Source organism: Pleuronectes platessa, chromosome 22, assembly GCF_947347685.1.
Source record: "Pleuronectes platessa chromosome 22, fPlePla1.1, whole genome shotgun sequence".
In the NCBI taxonomy this organism is placed as follows: Eukaryota; Metazoa; Chordata; class Actinopteri; order Pleuronectiformes; family Pleuronectidae; genus Pleuronectes; species Pleuronectes platessa.
In genome coordinates this window covers 17,472,700-17,500,660 of record NC_070647.1, presented here as the reverse complement: position 1 = coordinate 17,500,660, position 27,961 = coordinate 17,472,700, and the positions used below count along the sequence as shown (strand labels likewise).

Genomic DNA, 27,961 nt, shown 5'->3' with positions numbered 1-27,961 from the left:
TCCTCAGAGCTCTTCATCCTCTCTCCTCCGGTGGGTGGGTGGGGGGGGGGGGGCGTCCTCCTCCTCCTCCCCACGCCGTGTCACAGGCTCCTCCGGCCGGTCACTCTGCTCCGGAAGCTCGCGGAGACCCGGGGACGCTGCGCACTGGAGATCATGTCTCATTCCTGCTGCTGAGCTTCCACGGAGCAGGACGACGAGATGCTGCTGCTGCTGCTGAGGACGCTACTGGTCTGTGCCATCCCCGGTGCACTGGCACAACTGGGGGAGGAACTGGATTTCGACTTGGCAGACTTTGATTTGGGCATAGTAAGATGTTTGTGCGGCTCATGCAGGAGTTTGGACTTTTGGATTGTCCTCATGTGTGACCTGGTTTCTTCTTGTCCCCACAGAGTCCACGCAGGGTCCCTCGACAGGTGAAAACCTTACTGTCCAAGGTAAAGTCACATTTACAGCAGATTCCAGTGTTTACGCACATTTGGTCCTTTAGTTCAGGTGTTAAAGGTTTGGATTCGATGTATTATTGTTTTATTCTACTTTTAAAATATAATTTTAATGGAGAGCAAAGATAAACAGACATTTTAAGATATTACTTGAAGGGATAAGAAGCACATTGCTGTCCTAGTTTGGCACAGATGGTAAATATTGATATATTGTGAGTTTATTGGAGTTTATGGTTTGATCTATAGAGGATTCGACCCCCTGACATTAAGAAAACGTTTGACTATCACAAGCCTTAGTGATCCAGAATGCATGACCTACTTTAACTTATTAAGAAGTGGGTTTTCTCATCCCGAACTTTGGGCGTGACGCACAGATCCGCCAAGCGCGCAGATGTGCAGATGTAATGCGCTGGATCACAGCTCATGGGAAAAATCCCTCCTCTGCTTGATTATTGGCAAAACAGAGACGTTTTGGCAATAATAATAAAAAACTCGAGCTTCCCTGAGTTGAGTCACCTCACGAATCAATACGCACAACAGAGACGCGTAAAACCAGCTCGTAGCATCGCGCCAGATTCCGCCTCCAGGTCCAGGTTCAATGTTTGGACGTTTTGTTTTTGCAGGAGATGAAACCTCACATCACGGAACTCGCCATCAAGACCACCATCATCTCGCGCTATGCCTTCACCGCGGTGCACTGCGCCATGCTCAACCGGCACTCCGCCGCCAGCGAGGGCGTCTTCCACTTCCAGATCCCCGCTGGAGCGTATGTCTCCAACTTCACCATGTAAGAGTCTCACAGGTCACAAGGAGCGAGCAGGAGCTGCAGCCTGGAAGCAGAAGATCACCAATAAGCTGAGCAGAGCAAAGATGGGAGGGTAGAGGAACCTGGGAACTCCCTTATCTGAATCTTATAGAAATATACTTCTGAGGAGTTTTCAGCTGCTGCAAAAACACAAAATCCTACAAATCAAAGATGGAGACACAAGTTGTCACTGCAAAGTTAATATACAACACATTATGAAAGTCCTGCTCAGAGGGTTCTGGCTCATGACTCATTGATTTGTCAGTTTTGTCAAACCCACAGGCGAATAATTGTTATCATAAGGTTTGGCAAGATTTTAAAATGATTATACTTATTCAGTTTGAGTCGTATATGTAAAGATGTGGAAGCATTTCAAACTGGTTTACTGGTTGGATGGATTTATGATGTTTTGGGAGATAAAACTGGGACCAGCAGGATTACTGGCCCCAGATTGAGAGAGAACCCAGTTGAACAGGGACAATAGGTGGTGCTGAATCTCCTAATCCTCGACCTTTGACCCCCGTGAACCAGGATCATCGGAGGGCGTGTCTACCAGAGCGAGGTCAGGCCGAAGGGAAAGAGGGTCAAGCAGGACAACGGCAAACCCAAACACAAGGAGTCAGGTGACGCAAGGTGAGAGCAACCTGAGTGTGTGTGTGTGTGTGTGTGTGTGTCCATGTGTGTGTGTTTGTGTGTGTGTGTGTGGCCACTCCTGTGAACTGGCGTCTCCTCCTAATTACACAGCAGCGGTCGCGCCCTCTAATGTTCCTATTTTGCAAACACATTGATAATACATCATCTCCAACCACGACACAGAGCCTGTGTGTGTCTGTGTGTGTCTGTGTGTGTGTGTGTGTGTGTGTGTGTGTGTGTGTGACCGTCACTGCTCCTCAGAGACAAAGAGGTCATATAAATCTGATTTATGGAAGAAGTGACATCAAGTTTCCAGTCGTCATGTGAAAAGTGACATTTCGTGAAAAAAGGAATTTTGTGATTCACTCACTCCACTGTAAAAAATGTAAAATGTAAAAAATTACAAAAGCCAGGGAGGTTCTATAAAATCTTATAAAACGTTCCAACTCTTCCTTTAAAACCCAAGTGTCCACCTTCCACTGCTTCCCTCTCTTCTCCAGCTCTGAGCCGGAGGTGGAGGTGTTTAAGATGGCCGTCAGTATCCCGGGGAGGAACCGGGCCGTGTTCCTGCTCACCTACGAGGAGCTCCTGCAGCGCCGCCTCGGGCGCTATGAGCACGTGACCAGTCTGAAGCCGCTGCAGCTGGTCAGCCGCCTCAGCCTGGACGTCACCATCGCCGACCACTCGCTGATCCAGGACCTGCAGGTGCTGCCGCTCCGCAACGGAAAGACACCAGGTATCTGTTTCCAAAGGGAACCGGGCCACAGTTTGTTTCTGCTGCCAGGTCACGACACACACACACACAAACACACACTTCCTCTGTTTGTGCTGCAGCCAGGCCGGAGCTTCCCATCACCACGACCATCAGGCACGAGAAGAACGCCTGGAGGATCACGTTCAGCCCCAACATCGTGCAACAGGCCAAGATCTCCACCAGCGGCCTCCTGGGAGACTTCGTGATCCACTACGACGTCCAGAGAGACCTGGGCATCGGGGACATTCAGGTGAGAAACCGACAAACACACAACAAACACAGACGAGTCCGAGTTTGGTCTGTGAAGAAGCATAACAAAAACATTTCTCATCCAGCTGCAGACACACACACACAGACACACACACACACACACACCTGTTACTCATTTCTCTGGCCTCCTGCCACCAGCCTCCCTCCGCTGCCAAACTCCTCTCTCTGACTCCAGAACAGTTTTCAACCAACGATCACACACGACTCCTGAATCTGAATCTGATCTCACTCTCCTCATCTCTCTCTCTCTTTCTTTCTCTCTCTCTCTCTTCCAGGTTCTAAATGGACATTTCGTCCACTACTTCGCTCCCAAGGACCTGCCGGTGGTTCCCAAGAACGTGGTGTTTGTGATCGACACCAGCGCCTCCATGATGGGGACGAAGATCCGACAGGTGAGGCGGCGCCGAGGAAATCCAGAGAGCGGCTGTTCAATGAGAGCTTCAGCAAAATGTGTCTCGTATAAGTTACGTCCATTTCCTGTGAGCTGAGGTCATCTCGTCTCCTGCAGATTAGATTTAAATCATTTTCCATTCTTCACTCACGTCATAAGTTTCTCATCGTGGACGATTTTATTACAATGAACGTGCAGGAATATGAAACTTGATGTCTTCGGCTTGTGAACACACGATCTGTGAATAACACCTCGAGGGAATCTCCTGAGATTTGGTGCAAATATTCTCTTCACACTCCAGGATGAACTGATTAGAATTTGGTGGTGAAAGGTCAAAGGTCACTGAGGTCTCACAATACCTTGATTACAGGTTTAAGGAAGGAAGGACTCATCACATTTATCATTTGATGAATTTATTATTAAAACATGATAAATGAAGATTCTGCTTAAATTCTGAGTAAGTTGGAGACTCAGGGGGAAATCTGATTAACTTGCAAACACTCCTATTTCCTGTTCAACAGCAGTTTACTGTGATATCAAGCAGGATCTCAAATGAGTGAAAAGGATCAGAAACCTGACCCCCCCCCCCCCCCCACCTCCCTCACTCCCACTCTGGTATATCACTATCAGACCTTCTCCCTCCGTCTGTGGCAGCACGTTAATCCCTCGTCCGGGTCCGAGCAGCTGCCTCGAGACGAGAGGAGAAACAGAAACTGAAGAAAACAGATTTCAGTCGAGAAAGACAAAAGTGGAAAACACGCAGCACAAGGCCGCGCTGTGCGGGAGGAAGGTCAGCGGCGATGGGGTAATGGAACTCTGGAGACAACGGCCCCCCCGACCCGCTGATCCGTCCCCCCCCCACCCCCCACCCCCCATCGGGCCGCAGGAACAGATCAACATGTGTGTTTTGATTCGGCTTCACAATAGAAGGCTTCAGCCCGCGGGTCTGACCTCTGCTGTACACAGCTCGTACAGGCATCTGTAAACCCCCCCCCCCCCCCAGTGGCAAATTATATATCGCACCCACGCTCGGGGCCTCACGGAGGACAATGTGAAACTGCACCACAGGAGGTCTTTGTGTCGATGAGCCGGCAGCGTGAAAATCAAACTAATGCAGAAGAAAAACTGAATTCCATCAAAGGAAACAGATTTTTCTTTATGGTGTGAAAACGGTTCTGTTACGGTTGAAGCTGAGTTTCAGGAGCAAAGCAAAGATCTGAGGACTTCTAGATACTTTACTTTGATTTGAAAGCATGAGAGGACTTAACTATATCTGTCAAATAAACATTTGTTGTGAAATATGATTGTCTGTCCCCCCCCCCGCCCCCAGACGAAAGACGCCCTGCTGACCATCCTGAAGGACCTGCGTCCCGGAGACAGCTTCAACTTCATCAGCTTCTCCAGCCGGATCAAAGTGTGGCAGCCGAGCCGCCTCGTCCCGGTGACGCCGCTCAACATCAGAGACGCCAAGAAGTTCGTCTACATGCTGGTGCCAACGGGGGGTGAGACTCTCATGTCCTCTTCTTGTCCTCCTCATCACTCAGCTGTTTGTCTAGAATAAGTTCCCTGTATTTCCATAACCATGACACTTTCCCACTCCTCGACCTGCAGGTACAAACATCGACGGTGCCATCCAGACCGGCTCCTCTCTGCTCCGGGACTTCCTCTCCGGCCCGGACGCCGGCCCCAACAGCGTGTCCCTGGTGATCTTCCTGACGGACGGGCGACCCACCGTCGGGCAGACCCTGTCCACGGCGATCCTGGGGAACACCCGCTCCGCCGTGCAGGACAAGTTCTGCATCTTCACCATCGGGATTGGGAACGACGTGGACTACCGGCTGCTGGAGCGCATGGCCCTGGAGAACTGTGGGATGATGAGACGCATCAACGAGGAGGCCGACGCCAGCGCCATGCTCAAAGGGTGAGAGGGCGTCTGCTCTGCCGGGGAATGTGGGAGTGCTGCATCTGTTTTCTGACTCGCTGTAAATATTTCTTGCAAGATGTCTGCACATTGCACAACCCAGAAAATCACCTGTCCCACAACTCACATACTAGAAACAGATAACAGATCAATAAGAAAGCCTTGAGTTTTGAACTTATACGACGACCGAAGTGAATATTTCTTAAGGTAAGTAATTCACGTCCAGTTCTTTCTGATCCAGCTCTTATTAAACAATTAACTGAGCTAATCCCTCCGTCATCCCCGTCTGACACGAAACCTCCATCTCTCATCGAGCTGCGAAGGAACGACCTGAGCAAATGTGCCGGTGCTGACAACAGAGCACTTTAATCAACTCCACTGTGTGACGGACGCAGTCCACAACAGCCTCCCTCTTTCTTTCTCTTACCCTCTTCTCTCCCTCTTTCTTTCTCTTAACCCCTCAGCCCTCCTCTCTCCCTCTTCCGCACCGGGGCTCACACAAGGTGTTTGTTCAGTGGAGCAGGAATGTGTGCGCTTGTGTTGTGAAACCTGCGTCTGAGTATGTACATGGAGTTAACAGATAGACTCCACAGATAATAACCCTCGTCCTGCTTGAACAAACACGCTGGTCGAGAGGTGAGGAGGTTTACTGCGGCGTGACAACACCGACACGTGCACACGCACACCGACAGGACACACAATCCTCTGAAGTGGGGTAGCGGTAGCTTAAAGAAAACAACCAGGTTCATGGCCGAAGAGCCGTTTGCTTGGATGAACACGACTTCTGATGAAATCTGGAATCACTCCCTTGTTCCCTTCCCTCACTTTACTAGGAGCCTGATTGTTACCTTGCTGTTCGACAGTTTTCAAACACCTGTGTAATCATCTGCTGCTCTTCTCCTTCCAGGTTCTATGATGAGATCGGAACTCCTCTGCTCTCGGACATAAGGATCAACTACACCGACGACTCGGTGCAGTACGTGACTCAGCGTCTCTTCACCAACTACTTCAACGGCTCGGAGATCGTCATCGCCGGGAAGCTCACGAACCAAAGTGCAGAATCGCTCCACGTCCAGATCACTGCCAGCAACAACGACAGGAGCATCATCCTGGAGACCGACGTGCCGCTGAGGCGCCGACAGATAGAGACCGAGAAGCATGTGAGGGAAGCGACGGCAGCGATGGCGTCTGGAGCGAAGGCCCCGGGGAGCGCTCAGGGACTGGGAGTCGCTCTAGGTTCCATCGCAGAGGACTTTGTAGAGCGTCTCTGGGGTTTCCTGAGCGTCAAGGAGGGGCTGCGGTCGCGGCTGCGCAGCCAAACCAGCAAAGAGCGGGAGGGCCACATTCACCAGGCCACCAACCTGTCCCTGACCTACCACTTCCTCACGCCCCTCACCAACCTGCTGGTGGAGAAACCAGAGGTCCTGGCCGACGGCACCATGGCTCCGGCGCCTGGTGAGACTGTCTCAGCTGCCAACGAGCTGCCGAGAGACATGGAGGACGGGGACTCAGAGACGTCCAACTTGAAGCCGGGCAGCCAGACCTCATCTCCGAGCAACTCAGCTGGTGAGGTTGTCGGAAAACCCAGGGGATTGAAACCTACAACTTCTCGTAAACTAGCTTATGAGTAGGGACATATAAAAAGTGTGTGTGACTCATTGCATTAAATCAATATTCTCTTGCTTGCAGGTAAAGTCGAGAGGAGACCCGCCAAGAAATCCATCACCGTCTCCAAGACCTCAGGTGACTCCACCTTCTCTCTCTCGCATGTTAAAAACACTTCTACATGTTCTCTGGTTTCATCTTAGAGAACTTTGAGCAAATATACAAAGTGTTTACCACAGTTAAACTTTATAGAGTGGAGGGGGGGGGGGGGGGGTACAGTAGACTCTCTCTGTGTGGGCAGCCTCTAATTTGGATGTTCCTCAGACAGCGAGAGGTTCAGGGATGTTTGTGAACAGGACCTGGAAAGAGGAAAGAGCATGCAGGGTCTAATTGAAATACCAGCACAGGTCCCTACATGGCTCTTTAAACATGCAAGTGCGTGTTTACGGCCACAAACACACACACACACACACACACACACACACACACACACACACACACACAAAGTGGATGTTTGTGCATGTGTTATACAGTAAAGAGAGGGACCCCATCAGAGGCAGTTAGTGAGGCCTAATGACCCCGTCATTACTCTTCCTCTCTCATCTTCATCGCTGCTCTATTCATCTCAGCTAGTTCTCACAGGCCGGAGGAGAATCCGGCTGGAGATAAAGTGAACTTAACTTGAGGTGGAAGTCCTTAGAACATCTGACAACTCTGCCATGTTGACTTATATCCTTCAACCACATCTGTATCTCCATACTATCCAGCTCCACCCATCTGCCTATAGCTCACATCTCTTTCATTCACACTGTCCAATGAATTCCTTCCCTTGTTTTACTGCTTTAATCAGAGATAAGTCAAATTAAATGAACATGAAGCTCTAAAATGGGACATTTCACTTCCCTCCACCTTCAGACCCTCTTGCTGTTGCTTGCAGCTAACACGATGTCTCTCCCCCCCCCCCCCCCTCGTCCCCTTTGACTCGTCCCATTCAGCGGATGGTGACCCTCACTTCGTGGTGGAGTTCCCTCTCAGCAAACTGACCGTGTGCTTCAACATCAACGGTGAACCTGGACACGTCCTGCGCCTGGTCTCAGATCACAAGTTCTCCGGTAAGACTCATCAAAAACATCATAAAAGAGGTATTTCCACTTCAAGGACTAAACCATGTTTTACTTTGTGGGGGGTCCACTCCCGTTCTGCAGGCGTGACAGTGAACGGGAAGCTCATCGGCGCCCCGGCTCCACCAGGCAGCCACAAGCAGCAGCGCACCTACTTCAGCTCCATCATCATCGTGGTGGATCGGCCCAGACGCGCCTACATCGAGGTGACCCCGAAGAAGGTCATCCTGGACGGGCGGGACCGCATGGTTCTGCCCTGCCACTCCACCGCCGCCGTGGACAGCGGCGTGTTGTCCGTGTCCATCGTGGGAAAGTCCAACGTGACGGTGACGGTCGGGGGGAACGTCAGCTTCGTGATCCTGCTGCACCAGTACAAGAACCCGGCTCCGTACCAGAGGGACCATCTGGGCTTCTACATCGGGAACAGCAAGGGGCTGTCCAAGAACACCCACGGTCTGCTGGGTGAGTGTCGATGTTTAAGGGGACATATTATGAAAATTCCACTTTTGTGGTGCTTCTACATGTTAATTTGGGTATCTGGAATGTCTACCGTCCCAAAAACTCTGGAAAAAAACAACTCCCGCGATGTCAGAAACGATATGCTAGAGTTCGTCGGATGGGATTACGACCGAAAAATACGTCATAGTCTCGCTACATGGCCTTGGACCACCCCCCCACCATCATCTCACCGGCTCCAGGGAGAGACGGCCCGGTTCCGTCTCCCCGGCTAGCATTAGCTTGCCAGCTAACGCGAGCGGGCTAACGCTTCAAGCTAGCGTTAGCTCGCTGGTGCTACCCGTCAGACATCTAAGAGGCCAAATAAACATTTTTTGACCAAAATATGTTACAGACATTTCATTAAGACCCCAAGGAACCATATCAACTGTGGTAAAATGGGCACACGATGGGTCCTTTAATGTCCCATCAGGTCTCAGAGATGTATCAATGCAGTTTGAGATACTCTGAAATAACGTGACCCTCTGACATGTCCCACTTGCAGGTCAGTTCCTGTACGAGGACGTGGGACTGGCCCAGCTTCCTGCGGGGGGGGAGGTGAAGCCCTCTCAGGTCCTGAAGGTGAAGGGCCGCTCGGTGCCCGTGGTGCAGAAGAGCCGGAGGATCTACAGCGGGTCGCAGAGCGTGGACTGCTGGTTCGCCAGGAACAACGCAGCCAAGCTGATCGATGGACTCTACGAGGACTACCTGGCTCCACACATGTTCGACACGGGGGACGGACCCCACAACGCGTGAGGACACACAAGTCCAACACAACTATTAACTCTTTTTACCGTATATCACATCTCGTAGATTCACACCCACAGGTTCCAAACATCCCACAGTCGTCTCTCCTGAATATATTTTTTTACTTTTTCTAATACAACACACGTGTGATTTTTAAAAATAATGTTGTACTTGTAAATAAAGTATTTAAAACCCACATTTTCAGGTTGTTTTGTGAAGCATAAAAAACACACAATTGGTAAAGTTTGGTCCTGCATGTGTGCGTTTTTTCCTTCACACACACACAACACGCACATCAACACATCTTAAACTGGGCCCGGAGATCACATCTGGTTACCACCGTAACTAACCCCTTGTCCCAGTGACGCCATGCACATCTAACACACACATACACACACAGACACACACAGCTCCACAGTCCTCCCTGTCATCAGCCGGAGGTCACAGGGCTGCCGGCCCCGCCCACACAGGTGTGCTCCGACCAGGACCCACTCAGCTTGTCTGTCATCGCCCCCCCCCGGAGGAATTCAACACCAGACCACGAGTTTGTGTGTCAGCCATCTTTATTCATCGTACAGATTTAAGACAGAAGCACCGAGGTTCGACCCGATGACGACACTGAAGGGACGTGATGTGTGAGTCATTTCATTTATTTAAAAAAAAAATAATACACAAAGCTGCGTTGGAATACAAAACAAATCAAGACAGAATATGGGAAATCTATAAATGTAAACAAGTAAAACTGACATGTTTGATGATTAATATAGAAAAGTCAACTTCTTTGATTCAGTCGGAATTTAAAACTGTTGTTTGGCGACGACTGGGAAATTTCTCCCGTTTACATCACACGCTAAAAAAAACATTCCACTGTTGTCACCACAGATCAGAGCACAATATATGTAAAGTCAAATACTTATATAAAATATAAACAGAATAAATAAAGACATGTGCCACGAGTTGCAAACAGCTGCTGCGTCCTCCCACAGAGAGAACGACCACGAGGGAGTAGAACCTTTCACAGGGACAGTTCTGTTACTATAGAATAACTTTTGTGTTTCAATATGGACAAAATAAAGAAAACGTCTTTAGAGGAATCGTCTCCCATTTTGTAAAATATGTATTTTTGAGGATATTAATACCATTTTACTCACATCTGTATGATAACTGGCTTATCGACGGAGCCAAACCAATTTACAGTCTTGATGCTAAGCTAAGCTAACCCGCTACGTGTTTAACAGACTGACACAAGATTTGTTTTGATTCTCTCATTTAAATCAAAAAGTTTAAATACTCATTCGTCTCTTAATTTTAGACTTAATATAAGTGACATATTTTTCTCAATTACTGCTAATCTCATATTTTCTTTAATGATTCCTTTATTTTTCATTTATATATATATATCGTCATTAATTAATTGTGACAGACTCAAAATAACTTGTCTGTTGTGTTTTACTAATCATTGTGTGACTTGGTCCTTTTCTCCACCACTGAGCAGTTTCCCACATCTCGTCTCTTTAAAAGCAGCAAAGGAGTAAAACCATGACTATAATTACACCTTCGTTAATAAAAGGCAGATTTGAAGTGATTATATTTGATTGAGTAAAGCTTTAAAGCACTTTTTGATATATATGTAAAGAGTCCCCCGTTGTGGAAAAGAAGGACGGATTAATTTCACTCTCATGTTTGCTTTGCCCTGCGGCTGCTTCTGGATAATCTCTCCTCACACGTTCAGATGTGGTCGAGCTCTGAAGCCGAGCTGCAGCAGAGCAGAGGCAGCACGGTGAGAGGATAAAGAGCTTTTTAAAAATCCCAGAATGCAGTTTGGTTTTTCATGCATCTACAGAGTCGGGCTCCACCTGTAACGATTCACACCTTCAGTGCAGAAGAAGAAGGCAGCTGCAGTGTTCACATTCACAAGTTATACAACCTTTAGATATTTAGACCTTTAATCTGAGGACATGAGGACGCAAGGCTTTTTGTCCTTGTCCGTATTTGGGCTCCTAAGTGTGATTGGACAGTGGATTGATGAGTCGGATGTCACCTGGTTTTACACCAGCACCCAGCTGGGTCTTATTGGTCCCCCTGAATAATGCACACTGGGGACTGGTCCCTCATCACCAGGATCCTCCTCTTCCCTCCTCCGATGACGTCTCATCTGTGTCCGTCTCGGTCAACAGCACCTGAGGGAGGACATCGTGTTAAATATGTCTGTCTTTCACATATTAAGAAGCACAAGATCAGATATTTTGAACAGAGGAGGTCCTGGGATGAGTTCAGTGCTCTCCTGAAAGTTCAGTTTTTTGCACTTACAGCTCTTGTACTTCATAAATATCCTTACACTTGCAGCACTTGCTTTTAATTTGCTTCATCTTTTATCTTCTTTTTCTACATATTATGTTTGTAAGAAAAACCAACTACTGGGGAATATCTGGGTTCTGCATTTCCATCCTAAAGTGGAAAAAAGTCCCTTGTAGATTATTTCTCCAGCAACAGCAGCAGGGGTTCAAATCCCAAAGGAGCAAAATTCCACACGATGTTAACAGCCTGATAAACGTCCATATGCTGCTTTATATAAGAGGATGACGTGAGGGGAAGAAGATGTAAAGACAGATCCTATAAGGAGCAGAGCAGATTCACTGCTTCCATCTCTGGGAAGCTCTATTTTATAATTAATGCTCGATATCAGACTTCTGGAGCTCAAGAGCCTCAGATGATCAACAACAGCATTGTGGCCGTAGCTTCCCCCCCCCCCACCCTCCATCCCTCTGAGACCTCATCCAAGTCAAAGCCCCTCTGTCCGTCCTCCTCCTCCACTCCACTACTGCTTTCCATAGCATCAGCGCGTGGAAACAACTCCTAAATGTCACTTGTATTCCCGGAGAGAAGGTTTGATTTATGACGCCCTGGCAGTCGACCAGCGGAGCGAGGGACAAACTCTCTCATCCCACTCAGCACCAGGGTCACGCTCCCTAATTACTGATTCTGTTTAGAATTTCTCTGCCCATGTTTCTGCTTCCACACAAACACAGAGGAGATGAGTCATATGATATATATATATATAATAATGATTCTATTGTTAAAGCAGTGATTTTTCAGTATGTTGGAGCTTTTTTGTAATTCGGGTGAACTGAGCTTTTAAATGATTTTCATAAACAGATCATAACGACATTTTTAAATATTGACACAGAAAACAAACAAAAATTAAATAGATTTTAAAGGAATCTCACATTCTCTCAACTCCACAGAAACAAGGCGAGTGTGACTCAGTGTTTCTTGGAGTGAATTCATCTGCGTTTGTTTCTCATTCAAACAAGTGTCAAGAGAGAAAAGCTGTTCTGCCTGTGCGTGTGTGTGTGTGTGTCTGTCTCTGTGTGTGTGTGTGTGTTCATCCCCCAAAACAACAGGTGCAGTCGACACCCAGCGTGACTGTGTGGTCACATCAAGACACATTTTCATATTTTCACACACACATTAAAAGTTTCCTTATCATCAAAGACGGAACAAACTTATTTAGTGGGAACAGTATTAAAACGTTATTGGACTAAACAAATCAAAACATGTGAATCTGCTGTGAACCTCAAGCAGCTGCCTCGATTCCCCCGGGGGTTAAAAACCAGAACCAGCAGTGAACTGGACTCTCACCCGTGACTCCTCGCCGTCCACACCAGGCGGCGAGTCGGCCTTCTGCACCGAGCTGTCGCAGGAGTCGTCCAGGCCCTTCATCGTCTTGTACTTCCTCATCATCAGGCTGTCCACCACCCAGAACATGATGGACTGCAGGGGGAGCCAGAGAGACCGGGGGTTACTCACACTGCACCTTTTTTAAATAAACTAAAAGATGATAAGAGGGAAACTCACGTTGACGATGAAGGGCACGATGAGCATGACCAGCACCAGCTCCAGCTGAGGGTTAGCGATGTAGCCCAGCAACACCTCCTGCAGCTAGAGAAGAAGAAGAGAAACATTTAATATACTTTTACATTTTAATTTCTACTTAAATTCTAATTCTAGGCTTAAATAAAAAACTTAATGCTCAAGATTTCAGTGAAATAACTGAAATGTGCTTATTTGTATTTCAACGCTGAGCTCTATAAATATTGTGAATAACTTCTCCTTCCTTCATCATTTCTATTATAAAGTTTTAATAAACATCTTCATAATCCTGCTATTTATAATCACAGTTTACTTTTGATCATAGACAGTGGAGACGATATCTAAACAGAGGGAAAGTCTCAGAAACAACACAGAGAGCTTCACTAAACAAAACCGTTTCCTACCGGGAACTAAAAGAACAAACTGTGCTTTGATTCCTTGGGAACTGTCTCTTTGACGAGGGATGATTCCAATAAACAAATATGATCCCTGATGTCAAGCAAACAAACTTCTTCAGATGCATGAACACAGCGTCAGTGTTTCCATTAGAAGCAGAAGAAAAGTCATGATTCATCCCCTGCTTGTTTACTCTGGATAATACGATAATAAGACCATGAATATTTGAAAAACCCGTCAGAGGCCAATGGGATCGCTCCGTTTCAGGAGGCTATTTATCCCCATCGGCCCTGAAGGCAGCACTAACGCCAGAGCAGCATCTTCACCTTGGACCATCCGGGGACGAGCAGCACCAGGCTGATGGAACCTTTCTCCAGCACCATGATGAGCAGGTAGACGCCACACTGCCCGAGCCACGCCGCCGCCTGAGGGGGGTCGCCTGCAGGAGGGGGGGGAGGAGGAGGAGGGGGGGGGGGGGGGGGTGATAAAGGCATCTTAGGAGTCACTACCTACATTCTGATATAAATATGGTGTCAGACATTGGTTCATCACCCTGATATCAGAATCAGGGTGTAAAAATGTATCCGGCTCTAATGTAAACAGTGATTCGTGCCATGCACTAAGTCAGAGGTGTGTTGAGCAGGTGTCTCAGCTCAGCAGACACAAAGGAGGACAAGTCTGTCATTAGACAGGAAGACGAGGGAGTTGGACACACACAGACAGACACACACAAGGAGAGAAGAGTGGGAGAACCACTATCTAATGTTCACACCTGAATCAGCTCATCCTATGTGGAATTTTTAACGTATACACCAAAGAATTTCTATAACCTGTGTATCTGACTCAGGGTCAGAAGATCTGATCTGAGCCCCTGACCCTCAGAGGGATGTGACCACTTGGTGGATTTAGGGAGGATGTTAAAAGAAAAGCCAGTGGAGTGAGAGAGTGTAATGATCAGTCTGGAGTTGATCCGTCTCTGAAGCCACTGGGAATGTGTTCTGCAGCTGTTTCCTCCCAGTCTGCCTCCAGCTGCACTACACTGCTCCCTGGTGGAAATAACCTGAACTGCTGCTTCTTCTGTCTGAAGCTCAAAATCTGTGTCAGTGTTTCTAATGAGAAGAAGAAGAAGTCACTGACCGTACTCCCCGAACATCAGCAGCGTCCACTGCTTGTACTCCACCAGCTTGGACACGCACTTGATGGCGAGCCAGATGACCAGCATCCCCAGCGTGGCGTCCAGCAGGAAGTTCATCAGATACCTGCGTTTAAAAAAAACAGACAGAGAAGTTATTGTTGAGACGTCCCTGATCCTCTCACCTCATCTTATCCCCGCGTGACACTCACAGCGAGCAGGGGTCCTCTTCGGTGAGCGTGGAGAGGAAGACGTTGGCAAAGTGGATGAAGAGGGCGCCGATGGCCTGTTTGGACGTGTCGTAAAACCTGAAGAAGATTCAAGGGAAACATGTGGAATGTTAATTTCAAGGTTAGGGTTAATTACAACAACAATACAACAAGGACTCTGTTTCTTTTCTGTTCCTTTTTGTGGTTATTTAGCATTTCTGTGTCGTAATTCTGTGGCTCTGTGGTCATTTTGTGTCTTTGAGGTTGTTTTGAGTCTCTTCATAGTAATTTTGAGTCTTTTGTTTGTCATTTAATGTGTTTTAATGGTCATTATCTGTGTCTTTTGGCAGTTTTCTGTCTTCGTGGTTGTTTGTTTGATTCCTCCTGGTCATTCTGTGGCCTGTGCCTCCCCTGACAGCTGTTCTCTAACTCTTCCTAACATGTAGGACAGGACTGGATCAGTTAAAAACAGAAGAAGAAGGAAACTTCTCTGACCAGATCCTCCACGGTCGTCGGATCCCAGCAGGCTCACGGAATCTCTTCACTGCAAACAAACAGGAAAGACGAGCGATTAAATCGATAACGTTGCCGTCAGACATTCATCGTGCAGAACAACAACAGTTTCTCTGCAGCGAGTCTCAGCAGAGGAGGAACGAAGACAGATTAAAAACACACACCATCACGTATCATCCTTGTTCCCCCCCCCCCCCAAGGCTCACGGTGAACAGACACCCACTGTTCCTCTATCTCACCATCTCTCAGTGTCGGAGAATGTGACCTTGCATGTGAGAACAGGATGGAGACGTGTCCTGCAGACGTGCAACTCTTTTCTCTAGATTGAATTGATTGTTTACTTATATTCTATTAAATGTTTCCCTCTTTTCAAACTCTCATTGGAAGGAAAGTGCACGGAGGACAAAAATGAAAGTGTGAAAGTCTGAAGGTCGACAGACGGCGGCAGCGGCACTGGATGTTCAGCCTTTATCTGGATTGTGCGAGTGTGGGAAGAAGGACGCGTCCTCAGCAGACAGACGCCGGGTGGGGGCTCTGGCTGTGACGTGGTGATCACCGACGCCGTGGTCACAGCTGAAGGACTCGACTGCTCTGCTGCACTTAAATAGAGACTGTAAACACTAACAGCTGCTTGTGTGTTGACCGAGAACAACACTTGCATATGTAAAGCAGCGGTGTGGGGGGGGGGGGGGGGGGGCTGTGTATGTGGTATCGATTTCTCTACTAATCAGTAAGTGAGCGGAGGTTAGAGCTCATCGATTCCCCCCCCCCACCCCACCGCCTCGAGGCCTGGCCCAATTCTGCATCGCTCCCCCGCTCCGAGGGTTCAGCTGCTTGATTAGCTCCTCTGAGCTTTTAAAGACGACTCAGCGATTATTAGATCATACAACACGCTCGTCTAAACTGGAAGCACTCGCATTTTTATTACGTTATTTCCCCCGAGGTGATTATGTTAGTTCAAAGCAACGGGAACCTTCAAAATTCTATGATCAACAACGTAGAGGAGACTGCAATGACATCACAGCCAGACGAGTCCTAACGAGGCCTCGTGAAAACAACTTTCTGCCAAACGCTTTGTGATTTTAGAGGTTTTTTGTTGAAGACGTCTAATTAAACTGTCTTCAGACACGCGTTGAACTATAATGTCCTAAAATGTACTTTCTAAACTGGAAAGAACTAAACTAAATGAAAAAGAGGAGCCACACACAAAAGAGACGACAGTAAAGAGGATGAGATTCAGGAGTTTTGGGTCATAAGCATATTTCATACTTTACATCCTGCCTCCTCCTGCTGCCCCCCCCCCCCCCACCTGAATGCTCAGGAGATTTTCTGTGTTGTTTACTGGAGAATCTCCTGAAAGAGGGACTCTGGATAATGTCAGGACATCAGTGTGTGGATATTGTCCAGAGTTAATGTCTGAAAGCAGTGGTGGAGGTTTTCACTCACACTTTAGTTCTTTATTTTTCCGATGTCTATTCACATTGTGTGTTTTGTTCACAAGTTTGATACTAAAAGAATAATTTTCAGATTGGAATCACGTTGTTTGTGCGTTTCTTTGGGGGGGGGCAGGTCCTTTTTGCCTGGGGCAACACTCCTGCTTCCATGAGGCATTGAGGTTAATCAGGGATCAAGAATTTTTCCCATAAACAAAAGGAAAACTAAATAAACACATTCACAGGTTTTCAATTCAGACAAATGAAAACTAAAGTAAATATAATTTAGTCTTGGTTGAGTTTTGACTCATGCGTGACATATTTTAAATTAAAAAGGACAACTAGGAGCTGAATGGTACCGATGTTGCACAAGTATTTAACGCTCACTGAGTCAGCTGCCTCACAGTCACAAGATTATTCTGCAGTAAATGGTCTTTGTTCAGGCTGGAGCACAGGGAGCCTCTAGTTTCACTGCAAAGGCAGAAACTACTGAGCAAAACATCCTAAATTATATCTAGATTAAAGTAAATCAGACTCCAGATTACGAGATGCCATTAAAATCCTAATTAAATCCTCCGAGGCTCATGTTTCTTCAAATGTGTAATGACCCCGAGCAGCAGGAGACCATGTTGAGTTTGATGCTCATTCAAATTTAAAATCCCTGAATAAACATGTGTAGATTTTATCCTGAAGCTAAAGGAAGCACATGATCCAGAACCTTCCATTCTGCAGACTCTGACCAAACTCCAATTAAAAAAACATCTCAATTAGTGTTGCTGCCTTGCTTATCGGCACACATTCCCGTTTGGTAGAGTAAACATCAATCATTTACTTAATATGACTCTCAACGTGGAATTCGGGGTGTTTATATGAGTCACGTGCAGAACGTAATTTCATCTAAATACACACCTGAAGTAATTGTACACGCACATCGCTGTTGTCTATTGTGTGTAGGCGGAAGGTGAACTTTCCTTAGAATGCGTGAAATTCACATCACCTGACATCAGCCGAGATTACAAACAGGTGCTTATTGATGAGATGATGTTTCAAAATACGTCGGATTTTATATAGATTCACACCGAGAAGCAAGCGAATGTTAGATTTGCATATTTATCAAGGGAGTCTGGTTTGCGAGGTGATGGGGCTCAAACATCAACAGAACCCCACGTGGACTCGCGACCTTTAACGTGCGCGTTGAGGAGGAGGCGTTGAGGAGGATGAGGAGGTGATGATGAGGATGAAGGTGCGTCGGGGACTTACGCATCAACGTGCTGAAGGCGACCGCGGCCAGCAGCGCCTGGATCAGAACCCCGAACCGGTCCGTCAGGGCTCCGTTTTCGCAGCCGTGCGGATTCGCCTTGTTGATGTCCGACATGTTGGACACGTCCTGGAACCGCTCGACGACTCGGGAATCGAACATGTCCACGTTGACACGGCTGAACGGCACCGTCTCCTCCCCCGGATGGGCCGAGTGTTTTTCTGGAGCTGGTGGAGAAAACAAGCCGACCCCACGGGATCTTTAACTTCAAGTCAATGACGATGTTTGATTTTGTCTCTTCAGTGTCTCCAGATGTTGAATGTCCTCACGAGACAAAAACAAAAACCGCTGCATCGAGGATCAAAGCCACATACATGTCCAGCACGAAGACAACAAAGAGTCAAATAGACATGGAGATCAAAGGGCTTCTGGTCCGGGCCCTTCACAATAAGAGGCTTAAATAGAAGCTGTCATGTGACACGTGAGAATCAGACACGAGACATAAAACAAGAGCAAAGAAAATAAACAAAATCAAAGACAATGCATTCAGCAAAATGGATGTATACATGAATAAATACATAGATTTATAAAATAAAACAATCATATGACTTGACAGATATATGGGTCAAATAAGAGTTCTTATTTTGGGGTCAACTATCCCTTTAAACAAATTTTCACTCCTGTTTTATTTTGTAGGAGCAGTTCTCTGACTTCCTGTTAGCTCTCCTCTCGCTTCACGTCTGCACTGATCTGCAGAATTCCTTGGAAGGGGGGGCCCCGCCTCAGATCCTTTGTGTTTGGGTCAGTGGCACCAGGTCGTGCGTCCCGCCGCGCGCACGAGGGCACCCGAGGCCAGACCTCACGCGCACGTGAAGGTGTGAGGAGCGAGACTCTTAGATTCAAGGTCGAAAACACTGAGACGCAAAGACTCAGACTCAGAGATGCTGTAATTATTGTTAATCACTAAATGATCCGAGCAGGGCCATGATGGAGGATGGAGCTGTTGGATATTAAGAGTGGACAGAACAATATGATTCAATAAAGATATAATTGAAAATAAAGGAGAGGCGACAAAACATATGGACTATTATTTAAAAAAAGCGTTTCTGTGAAGCTGTTGCCTCTGAAATGTCTCTAATTAACAGTAATTGCTAATTAATCCGATTAAAGAAGGAATCTGTGCAGGAGCACGTTCAGCTGATATCACTGAGTTTATTTCTGCAGAGACACACACACACAACAACGAAGGGAAGTTGAGACACAACATTTAAACACATAATTAGGGCCTGAACACCGACAGGGTGAGGCCCTATTGAAATTGTAAGGATTATTAATATTATTCAGACAAATGAATTGGCTTTTTGAGGCTTTAACATGCTCAAATTCTTACCAAAATTTGTGTGGTTAATGTTCACTATGTTTATGGGTGTAAATAATAAGGATTAAGATTTTTTGTTTATTGCCAATAATTTAAGTTAATGTTCAAGGATTAATAGGCCATTTCCATATATTGTTACCTGTCCATTTACCTGTATAGGATAAGTGAATGGAGAGAAAATGCATGACATTGTTGAGTATTTAATATTCAAAGTCTTTTTATTAACATCTCCCCTCTCCACCAACCAAACATGCAATCTGTTATATTACACATGCAAGGTAGCACTCTCTAGTTGGGCTCTGAGGAGATCAGGTCCTGAACGGCCTCCTCAAGAGTTTGCCCACTGAAGAGAAGAACCTGCGGAAAGATCCTTTCTTTTTAGGAGGAGGTGACATCAATAGAGTCCTCAATTCATCAATGAAGACGCAGTCACACATCTGTAACTCCATGATTTTAAGTATCTCCCTCGCATTGCCAACTTTCTTCAGCAGCACTTTGAACAAGGCCTTGTGGATGTCCTTCTCATTTTCTAATGTGGCTGAGATCTTTTTATCAGGCTTGATCTCCTGCTTGGCCTTCTCTATGAGATTGTTGATGAGGCTCCGCCCATCTACCACACTCGGTGGAGCTTTGGCCTTCCTTACGGTGTGCATTACCAGTGCTGCAATAACCGAGGCCATCTTTCCGTCATCTAAGTTTGGCGTTGACTTCTTTCTTGGCTCACAAAGACGCTGGACTTCAGAGGCCTGCCTTGGCTGAACAGAAGTTTTGCACAAACTTTCAACTGGATCCTTCTTAGCGTCACATTTCCCAGCATCACCACTTCCATCTTCTGAAGATTCATCATCAGAACTCTCATCATCAGAATCCAAACTGTCCTCTGAATCTGAAAAACTATGGGAGATGACCCTCGATTCTTTCTCCATGTCTTCTTGAGGGTCCTGGTCTTCTTCACCACAGCCCTCAGAAGATTCATCCCCAGAATTTTCATCATCAGAATCCAAACTCTCCTCTGAATCTGAAAAACTATGGGAGAGGACCCTCGATTCTTTGTCCAAGTCCTCTTGAGGGTCCTGGTCTTCTTCATAACAGTGGTTGATAGATTTAGTAGCAACCAGTGGGGGACCATTCCCATCATCTGAACATTCAACTTCAGAATCTCCCTCTTCATCATTTCCATGATCAGAATGTTCATCATCTGAACTTTCATCTCCAGAACTTCCATCATTGGATTTCCCTATCTCCTCTGACTTTCTCAGATGTGAGATACCCCTGTGCTCATGAAGGTCCTGGTCTTCTTCTTGACTGTGGGTGGTGGATGAAGTGCGCAGGCAATTTGTTATATTGCCAATGAGAGAGATCGTTTTTTGTAATGTGTCTGGAAGGTCACAGCTTCCCTCAGAAGTGTCTTTAAATATCAAGGCCATGCGGTTGTTAATTTTTTTCACAGTCTCTCGAGCAATCAACCGGCTGAACTCACACACGCTCTCACAGTATCTTCTTGATTCATCAGATGAATTGGTAGAGAAGAACAGTGGAAGGACGTCTTCCAGGTTCTTCACGACGTATTCCTCATCTACACCGAAGTAGCTTTGATCCGGTCGTATAGTTCTATTCCTCTGAATCCTTGGGGATATCTTTTTATCATCTAAAATGATCTTCTCGATGTTTTTCTTGATTTCCCTGGTGGTCAGATCAAGAACCTGTTTGCAGCTCCTGTCCAACATCATTGGGGACAAGGTCCCCAGAGGGGGATTCTTACGGGCAATCCGGTTGAGTCTGAATGAGTCCATGTTGAATATTTAGTTTTAGTAACTGGTTTAGTAACTATGTCTCACAAGGTGAATAGATGTGTTTACTTCTGCCTCTTCCACGTTGTTCAGACAGTATAAGGACAATGCCTAACATCTATGTTCTCTAATAAGGTGACATCATAGGGAGAGGAAACTCACCCAACCCTATGAAGTTTAAAGGTTAAATGGATAAAGTAAAGGAGAAGTTAAACAGGAAGTAGGAAATAGAGGAATTTGGATATTGCGACATACTGTCAGTAATTTCCCTTGATGTTGTTTGCCACCCAACATTCTTCTCCTTTGATCAGTTTATTAGCGGATGGCAACCTACTGTCTTGAGAGTGTGTGAATCAGAGTTATCTAGGTCATAATAAAATCATTTTGAAATCTATACAGAGTCTCAGATATATCATTAACTAAATCTTGTTTCAAATTCAAATTATATTCAGATTTACCCTTGATCTCGTATAAAAACATGGCGTTTTTTAAAGGAATATCTATCTATCTATCTATCTATCTATCTATCTATCTATCTATATATCTATCTATCTCTCTATCTATCTATCTATCTATCTATCTATCTATCTATCTATCTATCTATCTATCTGTATATCTATCTATCTCTCTTTCTATGTATCTATCTATCTATCTATCTATCTATATATCTATCTCTCTCTCTTTCTATCTATCTATCTATCTATCTATCTATCTATCTATCTATCTATCTATCTATCTGTATATCTATCTATCTCTCTATCTATCTATCTATCTATCTATCTATCTGTATATCTATCTATCTCTCTTTCTATCTATCTATATATCTATCTATCTCGCTTTCTATCTATCTATCTGTATATCTATCTATCTCTCTTTCTATCTATCTATCTATCTATCTATCTATCTATCTATCTATCTATCCATCCATCCATCCATCCATCCATCCATCCATCCATCCATCCAAAAAAGCGTTTCTATGCAGCTGTTGCCTCTGAAATGTCTCTAATTAACACTAATTGCTAATTAATCCGATTAAAGAAGGAATCTGTGCAGGAGCACGTTCAGCTGATATCACTGAGTTTATTTCTGCAGAGACACACACACACAACAACGGAGGGAAGTTGAGACACAACATTTAAACACATAATTAGGGCCTGAACACCGACAGGGTGAGGCCCTATTGAAATTGTCAGGATTATTAATATTATTCAGACAAATGAATTGGCTTTTTGAGGCTTTAACATGCTCAAATTCTTACCAAAATGTGTGTGGTTAATGTTCACTATGTTTATGGGTGTAAATAATAAGGATTAAGATATTTTTGTTTATTGACAATAATTTAAGTTAATGTTCAAGGATTAAAAGGCCATTTTCATATATTGTTACCTGTCCATTTATCTGTATAGGATAAGTGAATGGAGAGAAAATGCATGACATTGTTGAGTATTTGATATACAAAGTCTCTTTATTAACATCTCCCCTCTCCACCAACCAAACATGCAATCTGTTATATTACACATGCAAGGTAGCACTCTCTAGTTGGGCTCTGAGGAGATCAGGTCCTAAACGGCCTCCTCAAGAGTTTGCCCACTGAAGAGAAGAACCTGCGGAAAGATCCTTTCTTTTTAGGAGGAGGTGACATCAATAGAGTCCTCAATTCATCAATGAAGACGCAGTCACACATCTGTAACTCCATGATTTGAAGGATCTCCCTCGCATTGCCAACTTTCTTCAGCAGCACTTTGAACAAGGCCTTGTGGATGTCCTTCTCATTTTCTAATGTGGCTGAGATCTTTTTATCAGGCTTGATCTCCTGCTTGGCCTTCTCTATGAGATTGTTGATGAGGCTCCGCCCATCTACCACACTCGGTGGTGCTTTGGCCTTCCTTACGGTGTGCATTACCAGTGCTGCAATAACCGAGGCCATCTTTCCGTCATCTAAGTTTGGCGTTGACTTCTTTCTTGGCTCACAAGGACGCTGGACTTCAGAGGCCGGCCTTGGCTGGACAGAAGTTTTACACAAACTTTCAACTGGATCCTTCTTAGCGTCACATTTCCCAGCATCACCACTTCCATCTTCTGAAGATTCATCATCAGAACTCTCATCATCAGAATCCAAACTCTCCTCTGAATCTGAAAAACTATGGGAGATGACCCTGACTTCTTTATCCATGTCCTCTTGAGGGTCCTGGTCTTCTTCACCACAGCCCTCAGAAGATTCATCCCCAGAATTTTCATCATGAGAATCCAAACTGTCCTCTGAATCTGAAAAACTATGGGAGAGGACCCTCGATTCTTTGTCCAAGTCCTCTTGAGGGTCCTGGTCTTCTTCATCATAGTGGTTGATAGATTTAGTAGCAACCAGTGGGGGACCATTCCCATCATCTGAACATTCAACTTCAGAATCTCCATCTTCATTATTTCCATGAACAGAATGTTCATCATCTGAACTTTCATCTCCAGAACTTCCATCATCGGATTTCCCGCTCTCCTCTGACTTCCTCAGATGTGAGATACCCCTGTGCTCATGAAGGTCCTGGTCTTCTTCTTGACTGTCGGTGGTGGATGAAGTGCGCAGGCAATTTGTTATATCGCCAATGAGAGAGATCGTTGTTTGTAATGTGTCTGGAAGGTCACAGCTTCCCTCAGAAGTGTCTTTAAATATCAAGGCCATGCGGTTGTTAATTTTTTTCACAGTCTCTCGAGCAATCAACCGGCTGAACTCACACACACTCTCACAGTATCTTCTTGATTCATCAGATGAATTGGTAGAGAAGAACAGTGGAAGGACGTCTTCCAGGTTCTTCACGACGTATTCCTCATCTACACCGAAGTAGCTTTGATCCGGTCGTATAGTTCTATTCCTCTGAATCCTTGGGGATATCTTTTTATCATCTAAAATGATCTTCTCGATGTTTTTCTTGATTTCCCTGGTGGTCAGATCAAGAACCTGTTTGCAGCTCCTGTCCAACATCATTGGGGACAAGGGCACCGGAGGGGGATTCTTACGGGCAATCCGGTTGAGTCTGAATGAGTCCATGTTGAATATTTAGTTTTAGTAACTGGTTTAGTAACTCTGTCTCACAAGGTGAATAGATGTGTTTACTTCTGCCTCTTCCACGTTGTTCAGACAGTATAAGGACAATGCCTAACATCTATGTTCTCTAATAAGGTGACATCATAGGGAGAGGAAACTCACCCAACCCTATCAAGTTTAAAGGTTAAATGGATAAAGTAAAGGAAAAGTGAAACAGGAAGTAGGAAATAGAGGAATTTGGATATTGCGACATACTGTCAGTAATTTCCCTTGATGTTGTTTGCCACCCAACATTCTTCTCCTTTGATCAGTTTATTAGCGGATGGCAACCTACTGTCTTGAGAGTGTGTGAATCAGAGTTATCTAGGTCATAATAAAATCATTTTGAAATCTATACAGAGTCTCAGATATCTCATTAACTAATTCTTGTTTTAAATTCTAATTATATTCAGATTTACGCTTGATCTCGTATAAAAACATGGTGTTTTTTTATAGGAATATCTATCTATCTATCTATCTATCTATCTATCTGTATATCTATCTATCTCTCTTTCTATCTATCTATCTATCTATCTATCTATATATCTATCTATCTATCTATCTATCTATCTTTCTATCTATCTATCTATCTATCTATCTATATATCTATCTATCTATCTATCTATCTATCTTTCTATCTATCTATCTATCTATCTATCTGTATATCTATCTATCTCTCTTTCTATCTATCTATCTATCTATCTATCTATCTATCTATCTATCTATCTATCTATCCATCCATCCATCCATCCATCCATCCATCCATCCATCCATCCATCCATCCATCCATCCAAAAAAGCGTTTCTATGCAGCTGTTGCCTCTGAAATGTCTCTAATTAACACTAATTGCTAATTAATCCGATTAAAGAAGGAATCTGTGCAGGAGCACGTTCAGCTGATATCACTGAGTTTATTTCTGCAGAGACACACACACACAACAACGGAGGGAAGTTGAGACACAACATTTAAACACATAATTAGGGCCTGAACACCGACAGGGTGAGGCCCTATTGAAATTGTAAGGATTATTAATATTATTCAGACAAATGAATTGGCTTTTTGAGGCTTTAACATGCTCAAATTCTTACCAAAATGTGTGTGGTTAATGTTCACTATGTTTATGGGTGTAAATAATAAGGATTAAGATATTTTTGTTTATTGACAATAATTTAAGTTACAGTTTTTCTCCATTGCTTTGGATCATTTCACGAAACAGAAATGACATTCTCAGAGCTCTAAGTGCAAATGGCAAAATAGCCCATATGGTTCAGCACAACTACATAGATCACCTTCAAAAGGTCATATCTCACCCAAAACAGTTAATTCAAGTTTCAAAAGCAAATCATTTTCTCATATAAATAGTCAGTGCCCCCAAAATGAAAATTTCCTTCTCGATTGCTGTGGCCCATCTCTCAAAATAACATAGATGGTTCAGCAAAACTCCATAGCACACCTGCAAAAGGTCATATCTCTCCCAAAACAGCAAACTCATCAGTCAAAACTAAATCCTTTTCTCATACAAATAGTCAGTGCCCCCAAAATGAAAAGTCCCTTTGGTATTGTTTAAACACTACAGGTCAAAATGTTTAGATGTTTTGTCAGTATGGCAGTGGACCATAGAAATATCCCTCATGTGCACATTTCAATCTTGGCTCAGTCCTTGAATGGTCACTGAATGGTTACAGTAGATGTTTTCTTTCCAGAATATTATGTGTATCAAACAGAAAAAAGATTAATTCAAGGTTTCACATAAAATATGTTTATTGAACTCATACTGCCATGGAAATTGTTACAGTAATTGCCATACATCGTGCTTACAGTAACAGAAAATGTGTACAGCACAATATACTGTCAAACAATAAGCACATCAAAACTAAAATTTGGCATAGTGAGATATGACCTTTTGAAGGTGATCTATGTAGTTGTGCTGAACCATATGGGCTATTTTGCCAATTGTACTTAGAGCTCTGAGAATGTCATTTCTGTTTCGTGAAATGAGCCAAAGCAATTGAGAAAAACTGTAAACTTACTGTGTGATTGGTGATCAGGTGTGTGAAACTCAACCTTGATTACTAAAGTTCTAGTTGCACCTGAAAATTAAGCCAATGATCCAAGATATCCTTATTACAGTATATACCATGATGTTTTTCATGGTATTATGTGCCTGTATGATTTTGACAGTAGAGTGAACTATTGTGCAGGTGATGATGTAAACAATGAAATGATGCCAACATGTTCTGCAGAGAACAACCACTTGACTGAGAAGCGACAGTCAGTTTTCACCAGCAATATATATTCAATTGGTAATTGGGCTAACTGAAGGCAATTGTACCTAACCGTTTGGAAAGGTGTTCTAAATCATTTGAAATTTGTGCAAGCTGTTGGAAATTGTACTTGTCATTGAAAGGATGTGCTAATACAATTGCAATTTGATTAAAGGAATGAGATATTCCAATCTGTTGTGAACCAGTGCCCAGTGGTTTGAAGGTTTGCACGTGTTGTTTTGAGAATGTCATTTCTGTTTCGTGAAATGAGCCAAAGCAATGGAGAAAAATTGTAATGTTCAAGGATTAAAAGGCCATTTTCATATATTGTTACCTGTCCATTTACCTGTATAGGATAAGTGAATGGAGAGAAAATGCATGACATTGTTGAGTATTTAATATTCAAAGTCTTTTTATTAACATCTCCCCTTTCCACCAACCAAACATGCAATCTGTTATATTACACATGCAAGGTAGCACTCTCTAGTTGGGCTCTGAGGAGATCAGGTCCTAAACGGCCTCCTCAAGAGTTTGCCCACTGAAGAGAAGAACCTGCGGAAAGATCCTTTCTTTTTAGGAGGAGGTGACATCAATAGAGTCCTCAATTCATCAATGAAGACGCAGTCACACATCTGTAACTCCATGATTTGAAGGATCTCCCTCGCATTGCCAACTTTCTTCAGCAGCACTTTGAACAAGGCCTTGTGGATGTCCTTCTCATTTTCTAATGTGGCTGAGATCTTTTTATCAGGCTTGATCTCCTGCTTGGCCTTCTCTATGAGATTGTTGATGACACTACGCCCATTTACCAGACTCTGTGGTGCTTTGGCCTTCCTTACGGTGTGCATTACCAGTGCTGCAATAACCGAGGCCATCTTTCCCTGATCTAAGTTTGGCGTTGACTTCTTTCTTGGCTCACAAGGACGCTGGACTTCAGAGGCCTGCCTTGGCTGGACAGAAGTTTTGCACAAACTTTCAACTGGATCCTTCTTAGCGTCACATTTCCCAGCATCACCACTTCCATCTTCTGAAGATTCATCCCCAGAACTCTCATCATCAGAATCCAAACTCTCCTCGGAATCTGAAAAACTATGGGAGATGACCCTCGATTCTTTCTCCATGACTTCTTGAGGGTCCTGGTCTTCTTCACCACAGCCCTCAGAAGATTCATCCCCAGAATTTTCATCATCAGAATCCAAACTGTCCTCTGAATCTGAAAAACTATGGGAGAGGACCCTCGATTCTTTGTCCATGTCCTCTTGAGGGTCCTGGTCTTCTTCATCACAGTGGTTGATAGATTTAGTAGCAACCAGTGGGGGACCATTCCCATCATCTGAACATTCAACTTCAGAATCTCCATCTTCATCATTTCCATGATCAGAATGTTCATCATCTGAACTTTCATCTCCAGAACTTCCATCATCGGATTTCCCGCTCTCCTCTGACTTCCTCAGATG

At 44.8% G+C, this 27,961-nt stretch overlaps 2 protein-coding genes across 2 annotated transcripts; one reads left to right on the top strand and one right to left on the bottom strand.

Moving 5' to 3' along the window:
• Positions 1 to 145: 145 nt before the first annotated feature.
• On the top strand, positions 146 to 9,191 carry itih5 (inter-alpha-trypsin inhibitor heavy chain 5). The gene is made up of 14 exons (XM_053415095.1): positions 146 to 306; positions 390 to 434; positions 1,064 to 1,227; positions 1,777 to 1,878; positions 2,379 to 2,614; positions 2,713 to 2,882; positions 3,178 to 3,294; positions 4,624 to 4,795; positions 4,905 to 5,214; positions 6,122 to 6,780; positions 6,904 to 6,957; positions 7,815 to 7,931; positions 8,025 to 8,402; positions 8,941 to 9,191. Exons 1-14 carry the CDS (start codon positions 199 to 201, stop codon positions 9,189 to 9,191), a joined length of 2,883 nt encoding a protein of 960 aa, XP_053271070.1. The 5' UTR covers positions 146 to 198.
• A 699-nt stretch (positions 9,192 to 9,890) lies between these two features.
• Positions 9,891 to 18,415, bottom strand: tmem110l (transmembrane protein 110, like). The gene is made up of 8 exons (XM_053415322.1): positions 17,999 to 18,415; positions 15,288 to 15,336; positions 14,796 to 14,891; positions 14,589 to 14,710; positions 13,778 to 13,890; positions 13,041 to 13,124; positions 12,825 to 12,956; positions 9,891 to 11,362 (listed from the first exon to the last, which is right to left on the bottom strand). Exons 1-8 carry the CDS (start codon positions 18,156 to 18,158, stop codon positions 11,297 to 11,299), a joined length of 822 nt encoding a protein of 273 aa, XP_053271297.1. The 5' UTR covers positions 18,159 to 18,415; the 3' UTR covers positions 9,891 to 11,296.
• Positions 18,416 to 27,961: the final 9,546 nt, after the last annotated feature.